The sequence below is a fragment of the Cyprinus carpio genome, chromosome B11, assembly GCF_018340385.1.
Source record: "Cyprinus carpio isolate SPL01 chromosome B11, ASM1834038v1, whole genome shotgun sequence".
Lineage (NCBI taxonomy): Eukaryota > Metazoa > Chordata > Actinopteri > Cypriniformes > Cyprinidae > Cyprinus > Cyprinus carpio.
In genome coordinates this window covers 713,043-725,114 of record NC_056607.1, presented here as the reverse complement: position 1 = coordinate 725,114, position 12,072 = coordinate 713,043, and the positions used below count along the sequence as shown (strand labels likewise).

At 38.7% G+C, this 12,072-nt stretch overlaps 1 protein-coding gene across 1 annotated transcript; it reads left to right on the top strand.

Annotated features, from left to right (window-relative positions):
* The first annotated feature begins 1,469 nt into the window (after positions 1-1,469).
* LOC109071749 lies at positions 1,470-11,829 on the top strand. Its single transcript, XM_042733495.1, has 5 exons — positions 1,470-1,614; positions 1,729-1,934; positions 3,086-7,197; positions 9,980-10,167; positions 10,517-11,829. The coding sequence occupies exons 3-5, from the start codon at positions 3,132-3,134 to the stop codon at positions 11,219-11,221; spliced, it is 4,959 nt and encodes a 1,652-aa protein (XP_042589429.1). The 5' UTR covers positions 1,470-1,614; positions 1,729-1,934; positions 3,086-3,131; the 3' UTR covers positions 11,222-11,829.
* Positions 11,830-12,072: the final 243 nt, after the last annotated feature.

Below are 12,072 nucleotides of genomic sequence, written 5' to 3'. Positions count from 1 at the left end.
ATCCGTGTAGAATAGTATTTCGATCAGTAGGTTCACTATAGACAGAAGTATAATGATACCCCTGTGTGACCTTTCTGATGGCAAAAAAAGTGATAAAAAGTTCAGTCTCAGGTTTTCATTACTTGAACTGATGTAAGCATGAAAGTCCAACTTAAACCCCAATTAAACACACCTGAGCCATCTAGTTAAGGTCTTACTAGACATACTAGATATGTCCATGTTGGTATGTTGAGGCAAGTTAGAGCTAAACTCTGCAGGACACTGGTCTTCCAGGACCAAATTTGGACACCAGTGCTTTAGGTACTAATATTTACCTTGAAAGGGTTAGTTCACCCAAAAATGAAAATTAGGCTGTGTTTTACTCGCCCCGAGGCATCCTAGGTGTATATGACTTTCTTCTTTCAAATGAAGCCAGTCTGAGTTATATTAAAAATTGTCTTTGATCTTTCAAGCTCTATCATTGCAGTCAGCGGGTGTTGCATTGCTTCTGTCCAAAAAACGTAAAATAAAAAGCGCCCTTCCATAAAAAAAGTTTGTCACATGGCACCAGGGGGAATCGATGCATTTTTGTAAGAAAAATATCCATATTCAAAATGTAATAATCACTTGAATCTAGCTTGTGCTCACTGTTGTACACGGAAGCAGTTCTGAAATTTCTGAATATCATTTTGCATTTTGTGAGTGCAATTCTTGGATTTGTGTGTAAAGTGTTTTTTTTAAGGAGGCAATGTTTTGAAAATCTGTGTGTGTCTGGGAGGTATGTAATTGTGCACAGATCAGCTGAAATAAAACTTAAAACTTTTTTGTTGATGTCGATGAATCATTCATCAATATTTTGTATTATATAACAATCAAATACATCAATTAGCTTTTCTAAACAGGTTTTTTTTTTTTTTTTTTTTTTTTTTTACCTTTCTGATGTAATTACAATTAGATGAGTAGCAGATAGTGAAGGCCAAAACAATTTATCACAGAAGGACAACATAATCAGAATTTATTCTTCTGGAGGATTTGCTTAAGCTTTTACTTTTGTTTACAGGAAATAATGAGCCATCCATCTACTGAAGTTTAAAGCACAGATGGTAGCTAATGTACTCTCAGATCATTGGGTGCCAGACACAAGCCAGTTTTGATGTGTAGCTGCTAATATGTCTTACAAAATAAATAAATAAAACCATGCACCATCAAATGTTACACCGCCACAAATTCTGTTACACTTCTCGTCCTTTGTGTGTGTGTGGGTGACTGGAGGAGTGAGAAAAGCCAGAAACAGAAGTCAGGTACATGCAGCAAACACAGCGTGTGTGCATTTGTAGGTAAAGTGATCTTTTTGAGGTGTGTCTGCATGTTCATAGCACTTCCTCTTTTGAACAGGATTTTTTTTTTTCAGTTCAGTTCAGTTGTGTTGTTATGTGCTGCACTCTGTCTCTGTCTTACTAGCTCACTCTCACTTTCTCACTCTCTCTCCCTCCCTCCATCTGCTCTCTTCCCTATCTGTGTCCATCTCATTTAGTCTTTCTTGCTGGATCTCCATGTTGTGGCATGATCTTCACTTTGGTTTGGGTTCATTTCTTTCAAAGTGCTGGCGCCCTGAACTTTGTTTTTAATGGTTCTGTCAGTGACTTCTCTCTTCCTCTTTCACTCTCTCATATACAGTACTTTTTACATTGTGTTGTCACCGTCATCCAGTCACATTTGCATGAATGACGTTTGTATTTCCTCCATCAGCAGCAGAAATTGCCGTAAGAAAACTAAAGAAGGAAGAGGAACCAAGGGCCTTTGTGGTGAGAGAGGGTGCCATGGCCACATGCTCTCTGTCACTCTCTTGTTTGTTTTACCTCGCACTGGTTCAAAGCCGGATTTTATTTCCACATTGTGGATTTAATTTGGCAATCTTTAGCTGCTGCCGTGTCACCTTTAAGTTCCAAGCTCTGGTGAGTGACCTGTGATTGCACTATGTTAGAGCATGCAGACTGATCTTCTCCATATCTTTTGATGAGCTTGATAGAAATAGTTATGATGTGATACACAGATGACAGGGCACAGATAAAAGGATGTGAACAATACAAAGAACTGTACTGTTTAAATTTAACTTCTTTATTTCTGCAAGTAACTAAGGATGGAAGGTAATGTTATTTTAGTTTATATAATTTAAAGCCTGGGCTTTTTTTTTCATAGTGATGTAATTTGTAAATTTGCATTTGTCTTATAACATCTGTCCTGTGAACAAGCTAAACTGTACAGCATCAGATTTAATGAACATAGCTGTAGAGCCAGGGTTCTTTTTTTTTTTTTTTTTTTTTTTAAGAAAGTAAAAATTAATTGCAAACTTTCTGCAAACCTCCAAGTAATATTTTTTTTTAGATACTATTTTTTTTTAGGACTATCTTAACTCTAAAATGTAAAGAACCTCACAAGCCAATTATCATCATAAATCTGCAATCATGTTACAAGAGCTAAAACAGATCATTTAAGAGACAAAAAGAGCAAAGTTAAGTCATTTTTAAATAATAATAAAAAATGTCCTCACATTTCCATAAATGCGAAAATAATCTAGTCTAGGTAGGAGGTCCTTGATGCTATCATTTTTCTAGAAATGAGTCATAACTCTACCACCACCATTTTCTGCTCATACTCCTCAGGTGCTTCTGCAATATGCCAATACTGACCATGTGTTCATATTAAATACGAGACTCCCACTAGACTTAAAATCAAAGCCATCTCAAAGTGTCTTTACCACATTTTTACATTTCCATGATTAATTGAGCAAAGAACTGACAATAGTTGTCAAATGTAAACATACTCATACGGTGATCAAGTACTTTTTTTTTCAAATAAACCAATAATCAACCATTTTTTTTCTGCTGCTATAGCATTTTCTTTTGAAGTCCAGATTAGCCAGCCAGCTCTAATACACATTTTGTAGATTCTACCCTCTCAGTCCTTTTAAACAATGGTGATTTGTAATATGTGTGAAATTTTAAGCTTCCTATCACCTGTATTCCAATTCAGATTTTGGGGAGGAATCATTTGATCCAGAGTCCAGGCATCATAATAATAATAATAAAACTGTTTCTTTTTTTAGGTAATTAGTGAGCTCCATCTCCCAACATCACAAGGGTTGTGTTACCATGGCAACTAGCGAGCAGAGCTTTGTGAGTGCTACCGAGCATCAGTGTTCAGCGTCTGCACAGAGAGAGGAAGAGACGCATGTTAAGGCCCCTCTCACGACTATGTATGTCCACAGCATTCCTGCCCCTGGCCTGCAGCCATATCCTCAGGCCAAACCTGGAGCCTTGCAGGATGCAACGGTTGTACCACTGTTCCTTCAAAGGATGCATAGCAACTCGACTCTACCCTCTCTGACACTGCATATTGCCAGCGGGGCTGTTTTGCAACAACAAAGGCTAGTGGCTCCAGCAACCTTGGGCAGACTTAAGTCTGTTGGGAAGCATATTTGCCCACAGTGCGGTAAGGACTGTCTGAAGCCCAGCGTGCTTGAGAAACATCTTCGTTGCCACACAGGAGAGCGACCATATCCCTGCACTACCTGTGGCATTTCCTTCAAGACGCAGAGTAACCTTTATAAACACAAGCGCACCCAGGCTCATGCCCGCCTTTCCAGCGAATCTGACAAAGGCACCTTCAGCAGCCAGGAGAGCACGGAGAGTTTAAAGGACAACTGTACTAGTCCATCCTGTGAGATGAATGGTGGGGATTCAGCAGACATGAAGAGAAGCAAAGAAGTTCTTTGTGTAGTGACAATACCGAGTCAGGTAAACTCTATAGAGACTAAGACAATGTCTGTAGAATGGGCACTGCACAATGCTGCTATGGTTGGATTAAGCACAACACCAGCACTTCAAGACAACGTAAATTCTTTGAGAAAAACTGTGGAATTATCAGATGGTGTGAAAAATAATCCTGCTGTCCAGGAGACAAGTGCACTGAGTGAGGATGGATGTACACAGCTGACTCCAAATCGTATGCCTCTTCAGAGGCAGGAAGCTTTATTTTCCAAACCGTGGGATTCCCCCATGTCCCGAGGAAAATCTCAAAGCCACGACAGTACAGACTCTGGCTTCAGTGATAGCAGTGAGCATCATTCATTCAGCAGTCCTGGAGCAAGTTTGCATTATCCCAGTATGGAATCATTGACAGAAACCACTATGGAACGGCAGGAACCAGGCATCTCCCAGACACACTCAGATATGGCCCCTAACTCCAAATGCAAGGTGTCTATTCAGGAGAAGCAGAAGCTGGAAGAACGGATTTCAAAGCTTATATATGAGAATAGTGTGTTGGTGGATAATAAACAATTGGAAACTGTGCGGCCAAGAAAGACAATATTGTCAAAACAAGGAAGCATCGATCTTCCTGTGCCATACACTTATAAAGACTCCTTCCATTTTGAGATAAAGAGCAGCAAGCATAACTCAAGCTCACAAAATCAAGACAGAGGAGGTGGGGCAATTCACAGCTCTGTGCCTACACAGCACTCCACTGGCTTGGAGCATGCACCATTAACACGAAGCAGTTCTTTACCCTTCCCTATGGATGGCAAACCTACTGATGGAGCAATGAATTTGAATCTTAGCAGACGGTGCAGTGCAGGGCATGTTTACCCATTAAGGTCATCAGACCAACAAGCACTATGTCATCGCTCACTAGTTAGGCAGGTAGCGGTAGATTGTCTGCCTAATGCAGAGGGATCTCCACTTGAAAGAAGTAGTATTAGCAGTCTAAGCTCGGATGGAGACAGCACTGATGTTGGAACAGAGCCAACTATAAAAGGAAACTACAGGAAGAAAGCCCGAAAATTTGACTACACAAAATGGCACACTTACAAAGGTGGGACATTTACGAAACTCTACAATACTGAGAAAGACTGTACACTGAAGGCGAAAAAGACTACACTGAATTCTGACCAAAGCCTGGGAATTCAAATTAGCCAACAGAAGGACAATGGATCCGTGTCTCTGAGCTTTACTTCTTGTTCTGTTGTGACCTTACAAAATGACTTTAAGGTGTCATATACCAGCTTTGAAAATAATAAGGGGGGAGACATGGAAAGGGATGAAATAATAACACAACACACTGACATTCATATCCCATCAGAGAGGAAGAAACAGCGCACTGGGAATGATGTGCAAATGCTCAGTATTTCAGATCGTAGAACTGGAGAGGCAAATGGAAATCTGCGTGGTTTATTTAGTCAGTTACCTCTGTCAACTTGTGCAACGTACGGTTCCATCACAGTTCCGGCACAAAAGGTCAACATGCAAAATCTCCACCCGCAAGGTAGCTTTATACATCACTTGTCAAATCCAAGTCAGTTCCTTGGTAATACTCTTAGCCCTGCTTTTTGTTTTATCAATGTGAGTGGGACATCTGGCACACCGTCTGGTTCTATCAGCAGCCCTACTGTCCCTGAAGCCAAGACCAGCTTTCCTCCTAAATATCAGCTGAAGATTCCGTGTTCCACAGATGGAGTGTCGGCTTCTTGCTCTGGCTCCGCTTTGGAACATAGCACTTGCTTAAATGTTCCGGATCTCAGGCAAAGTCGACAAACTACAGTGCAGTGTCATCTTGAGAACAGTGTCCTACCCTCAAAGCAGTGTCAGGGTGTTTCAATAATCACGACCTTTGACCAGAGTAAACAAGATGTATTGTGTGCAACAACTTCAATGCCTATTTTATCGCTTTCCTGTTCAGAGCTAAATCAAACAAATACTTTATCCAAATTCCTGACACAGGTTCAGTCTGCCACACCTACATCAATTTCATTTGTTTCTCCACCAGTGCAGCATCAAATATCTTTGTTGCAGAGCAACTGTGCAACACATGTGGTAGAAAACCCGTCAACAGGTTTTGTATCATCAACCTCAGAGAACACTCAGCCTGTTACATCACTGAACACGTCAACAGTGAGTTATTGTTCAGAATCTGGTATACAAACCTGTTCTTCAGTAACTACAACACCTACAGTACAAAACCATCCTGTCTCCCCTGTGAATGAATCAGGAAAACCTCTTGGTCTTACAGGGGACACCAAATCCAAAGTATATGAGGATACTCTGAAAAGCACGGCCTCTAAAATGGCCACTGATGACTTTCAAGGGCCTCAGTCTGAAGGAAACATGATACATCTAAATGGGTCAGCAAAGGCTCAAAACACATTTTATGTACGAACGGCAGACCTCCAGATAGTCATGCAGCTCATTTCTGATGAACAGCTAGCGCTGATAGAGCCTCATATTGAAACAACAACTTCAAGCACTTTAACAAACCAGACAACACTTTCACAGGAGGTGTATAGCAATGATGTGACTCATGTGTGCATGGCACAGGAAATGGTAAATAATGCTGAGGTGAGCAAAAAGAACGGTTCCAGTTGTGAATCTGCCAGTCCAATAAACAAAGCAGAAATTGTTTGTAGTTTAAACTCTCAAAATGATAAAAATTTTACAAATGGAATCCCTCGATGTGTTTCATCTTGGTCACGTCCACAGACAAAGGTTCATATCTCAGCCTCAGTGGGTTACAAAAAAAATTCAGCTGGACAAATGTATGAACCACAGAAGATACCTGAGAATTCACAGGAGAGAAAATCTGCTGGGTTTGAAGTTACCACAGAGACACGCCACAAACTAGTGGCTGGAGACAAACTAAGTGAACCTCATTTAGTGGACAGTAACTACTTTAGACGAAGAAATGACAAAGAGCCCCAAAACTGTTCTGTCAATAACCAAGATTCTGACAACTCCTCTGAGGACCAAACATTCATAGAGACATCCAGAGATAAAGAGCTGTTCTGTTTAATGGAGCCATTGGAGCTGAATCACACTAAAACTATAACGAATACTAAGCCAGTAGAGCCAAATGAAACAGGCCGCCTCATGCCAGTCTCATTATCAGGAAACTATGACTTTAGAAACTCTACTGCAGAATCACATCATATGCAAAAAGAGCTAAACTCCACAATGCAACCCAGTCACAAGAATACACACTGGGCTGCACTGGGCTGCATGTCTGCCTTTGCTCTAGGCCCAGGTGACTTTGGGAATGACACCTATAGTGAAGTGAAGCAATCCTGTCCGATGCTGAACAGGACATCTAACGTTCATAGCATTCTTCAAGACAGTACCAGATGTGGAGATGTCCACACACACCATGACAATCTGGAAATATTCACAGGTGGGACCAAATACTAACTATATAACTCTGCAAGGTAATATTGTTATGCTATTTAAAGTGTAGCACTGTGTAGTACTTGCATGTGATAGAGCAACCATAGCCAGACATTTTACATAATAAATACTTATAACACAGGGTGCCATAACATTTTCTCACCACAAGATGGTGACAAGAGATCTGAAATTCCTGTTTGTCTGTTACTGGACATTGTCCTCCAATGTTGCTCTTGACTTCTCTGTGAAAGTCAAATTTGCACCCACACTTGTAAATTACAGCAAACATTTTATACTTTTAATACTTGAGGTGTTTGTTTATTTATGTATTTATTTTTTTTAATTTTACCAATATTATGAAAAGTCAGATTTTGTAGCAACATAAGGATATTACCAAAATCTTTGAATTCTTTGTAAAATGTTGCAGAATTCTAAGTGGATTAATACAGAAAGCCTTGATATTGAAGTAGTCAGACAAAAAAAAGTAATAAAATGCAAATTACAGGTTAAAAGAATGAAATCTTCAGAAAAGGATGCTTATGTGGAAAAAAGTTTTTTACATCAAATTTAAAGGACGTGCAATTTACTAATGGCCAAAGAAATTGCATAAACTGCGACCATTAATATTATATTAAAAATGATGTTCGCTGTATCATGAGAGACATGCAAGAGACATCTTAGATTGGTATACAGCACTACACATTTAGTAAAATTATGTCAAAAAAGGCAAAGCTTTTGAACCATTCTGTCTTGCCCATTCAAGTTATCCAGTGATGTCAGTTCACAAGCAGAACCTGTTCTGAATTCAGTAGGATCACCAAGATTTAAGTATGAGAGGGTGAATCTAAGGTGAACATCATTAAGTTGTCATCACATTCTTTGTGGCATTTTCTGTCCTAACCTTTGTAATCCCACTGTATTCTCACACTGACCTGATGTTTCTCTTATCTGAGTCACTTGTTAGAGGGAAACATTTGATCCTTGCAGTCTTTACGGTGTAAATCGCATTCTGAAGAGATTCCCTTTCATTAGGTCCCAGGTCACTCAAACTTGTCACAGAAACTAATATGAAGAAGGTCAAGGGTCAATCAGAGGGGCTTAGAATAAACAAAACACACAGCCCCCGAAAGAAAAACCAGAGGAAAAGTGCTATATGCTTCTTAAGTTAAAGTGAATGGTGGTCTCTCTATTAGAGATAAAATAGTTATCTCTATTTTACCTACCTCCCAACTAGCCTGGATTGCCATAGGTTTGACTGATCAGATGTATTCAGGGAATTGACAGGGTTCTCAGGATCAGAGATCACTGGAAGATGGTCCCCACAGGGACTCACCAGAGCAAAGACCCAAAGGTTAAAGCGAGTTTTTGTGCCTGTCTCCATTCCAGACGGCTGACACGCAATCTGAGAGCCAAACGCAGCCTCCTTTTCTGAACAATGCTGCACAGAGACATGCGCGAGAGTTCAGCCAAACAAGTTCCACCCCAGAGAACCTGACTGATTGTTTTTCATCAAGACAATCATTTTTATATCTCCACCGCCATAATATATGGTAGCATATGTTGGTCCGTGTGCCTTGATATACAATGTGAATCTGTCATGTTATTTTTTTTCTTCATTTGGCTGACACTAGGTTTGCAATGAAGCATATGTTCCAGGAGGCTGAACGGCAAAAGATCTGCACATTAATTCCATACGTTTTCTGGCTGAAACTTTTGCATTCATTATAACAGTTTTATGTTCAGTTTTAAAGAGATTTCTGTGTCCAGTTTATCAGTTTTGGATAAAGAAGTTTTTGGTTGCCATAAAACTTTAGTTGCTTATAAAAAAGTTGACATAAAGAGTTGGGTGTGCATGATCATATTTTATGAATGTTCATGTTTTGAACAACATAATAAAACGTAACACTTCTGGTCATGTCAGTATTATACTACAAGCCCATCCTCTTGCGCAGTGAATTTATGTCAATACTTAGAACTGGACTCATAAGATATACAAACAAACTGGTTATGGATTCAAAATGCAGCTAGTCATTTAAACTTTTGTAGTGCTTTTTTGTCTGTGCTCTCTTTCTCTCTCTCACTCTCTCTTTCTCTCTCTCTCTATCTCTCTCTCTCTTCAAATACTTTTCAAGATACAGGAACAATTGATTAGATGTACAGAACTAAGTAATCACTGGTTAATGCATTAACTATCATTAACTAACAATGAGCAATATATTTGTTACAGTATTTATTAATTAAAATACAACTGTTCATTGTTAGTTCATGTAAGCTCAGGTCCATTAACTACTATTAACATTATTAATATTACGCACACCCCAAAAAATATTTAGTGCTTTTATACTGGATTTTATAAAAATTTTTTTCAGTAAGTGTACTTCATGTATAGTTACGTATTTGAACTGGTTTATGTATGTTTAATATGTGATTTGACACATTTCATGTTTTTCTTTTTTTTTTTGGGGGGGGGGGGGTACATAAACAAAAGCTTATCTTAAGGTAACAGTTGCAGACTTTTTTTTTTTTTTTTTACAGTGTATAAAGCTGCTTTCATCATAGGAACATTCCTCAGATCCACACAATGTTTGTGTGGACATTTTGACCTCAAAAAGATGTATTATACTACCTGCCCATACTCTTTGTGCAGTTAAATTATTTCAATACTTGCAACTGCCATCATAGGACATACAAACAAACTTTTTGATGGACCGAAAAAATAAGCTGAGACCTGGCTTCAGGGACAGACTCCAAAACATGCTGCACATATTCATACATTGTTCTGCCCTCAGGACCTGTGGAGGATGGTACCCTCAAAAGCTTGCGGTTTCAGAGGGACCATAGGAAACAGAGCAATGAATCAATCCCCAAAGATCCTGAGAGTGTAGGTGCAGAGGGGGAAAGTGCCAGCACAGAGGTGGCTGACAAGAACAACACATACCAAGTTTTCAAAGACAATGGCAAAAGGGACCAAAGAAAGGTGAGAGAACAGAAATAAATGGCTCATGAAGAATGGGAGTTCATTAGGGAGCATAGGTAGTGACAGTAGAAGTCCTAAAAGACCATTTAAAGCCAAGAAAAATGTGGAATACACAGCCAGGTGTTTAGAATAACATTAACGTAACCAACAATTTTTTTTTACACTGTGACAGTTTACTAGACCATATACTATTTTTAAATGTTTTATTTTGATGAATTATTATAAGTATTATTAAGTAATAAACCACTTCACATCCAACCAAAAAACAGTGTTAGAGGGGACCATCTGTGGGCAGTCTGAGGCGTTCCATAATGTGTACTAATGTTATGTATGTTTCTTTTGACAATAGGAAGATGCAACTTCTTGTGAGGAGCATCAGACATTTGCTCAAGCTCAACAACATGTCTCTCGGGAAGTGTCCCTCAACATTTCAGAACCACTTCAGCATGAAAAAATTGGAGTGTTAAACAATCCAGAAGCATCTGTTTGCACAAACAATGTTTCACAAACTTTTCAACATCAAGGTCAAGGGGAATGTAGCAACACCGGAAAAGACAGCATGGGTGAATATTTGGGGAACAGTCCTTCTCAAGAGACAAGCCAAAAGGAGACATCTTCACCAAAATATTATAATCCAACATGCAGACCTCTTTTGGTACATCCACTCAAAGTGAATACAATGCAAAATGAATTCCAAAAGGAGACACAGTCAAGGGGTCCTATGAGCTACTGGATTTATTCAAAAGACAATCAAGTACAGACATCAAAGCACAAAATGAGTGGCACAATTGTATCAGCCAGCATTTTGCAAAATAACGGTGGTGCTTCAAAGGCTAAGATCATTAATGCAAGTATTGCTTCATCATGCAATGCTGGGCCCAGTTCTTGCAATGCATCACATCAAATGTCTAGTCAAAAACTACACACTCATCAAATATGTCCCCCAGCCATACATAGCAACCCAGCATATTTAGGCATCAGTAGTTACCTGGAACATGAGGACAGTAACAGCAGCAGTGATGATGAGCAAAAACTAGTCATTGAACTTGAGTAAGGTGGGAGTACACACAAAACATGGCAAAACATCTCATTCTTACTCCCAAGGTGACTTGCCATCATTAGACTGACATGAAAGACATGGTATTTTATAATCATTAATCTATATACTGGGGTATAACTTTGTTAACATGACAAACCGTATGTTGAAGTAACATTCAGATCAAAGCTCAGTCAAAATAATGTTTTCAAATAAATATTTTTTGGGGCGAAACAATTGCTTTGCATGAGGAACAAACCGAAATTTAATCATGATACAAGTCTGAATTCTTATGCTGAAATCCTTCACACATTCATGAACTGCTGCCTGAAGAAGATTTACCACATCTTTGATGTCAAATGACATTTCCTCTTTGTTTGTCTTTGTGACCTTCTGCATCATGCTGAATTTTGGATTTATCTTTTCAATGAGAAGTGGCTGTGTTTACTGAGAAGGAAGCTTTTCATCTGTTAAAACCTTATATACTGTAGAGTGCTGCAAGTTTTCATAGTCTAAGATAGCTATGGGTTCAAAATGCAGCTAGTAATTTAGACTTTTGTAGTGCTTTTTTGGTCTGTGCTTTCTCTCTTTTTCTTTGGATATAATAAAAAAATAATACATTTCAAGATACAGGAACAACTGATTAGATGTACAGAATTAAGTTAATATTGGTTAATGCATTAACTATCAATGAGCAATATATTTGTCACAGTATTAATTAATTAAAATCAATTGTTCATTGTTAGTTCATGTAAGCTCAGGACCATTAACTGATATTAACATTGTTAATATTACACACACACACAATCAGTTATTTAGTGCCTTTATATAGAATTTTTATTTTATTTTATTTTCAGAAGTGTGCTTCA

Bases quoted from the DNA above. Each gene is read 5' to 3' on its own strand.
- LOC109071749 (XM_042733495.1), top strand. From the start codon at position 3,132: ATGGCAACTAGCGAGCAGAGCTTTGTGAGTGCTACCGAGCATCAGTGT. The intron at 7,198-9,979 runs GTGGGACCAAAT...TTCTGCCCTCAG, and splicing joins CAATCTGGAAATATTCACAG to GACCTGTGGAGGATGGTACC. The intron at 10,168-10,516 runs GTGAGAGAACAG...TTTTGACAATAG, and splicing joins GCAAAAGGGACCAAAGAAAG to GAAGATGCAACTTCTTGTGA.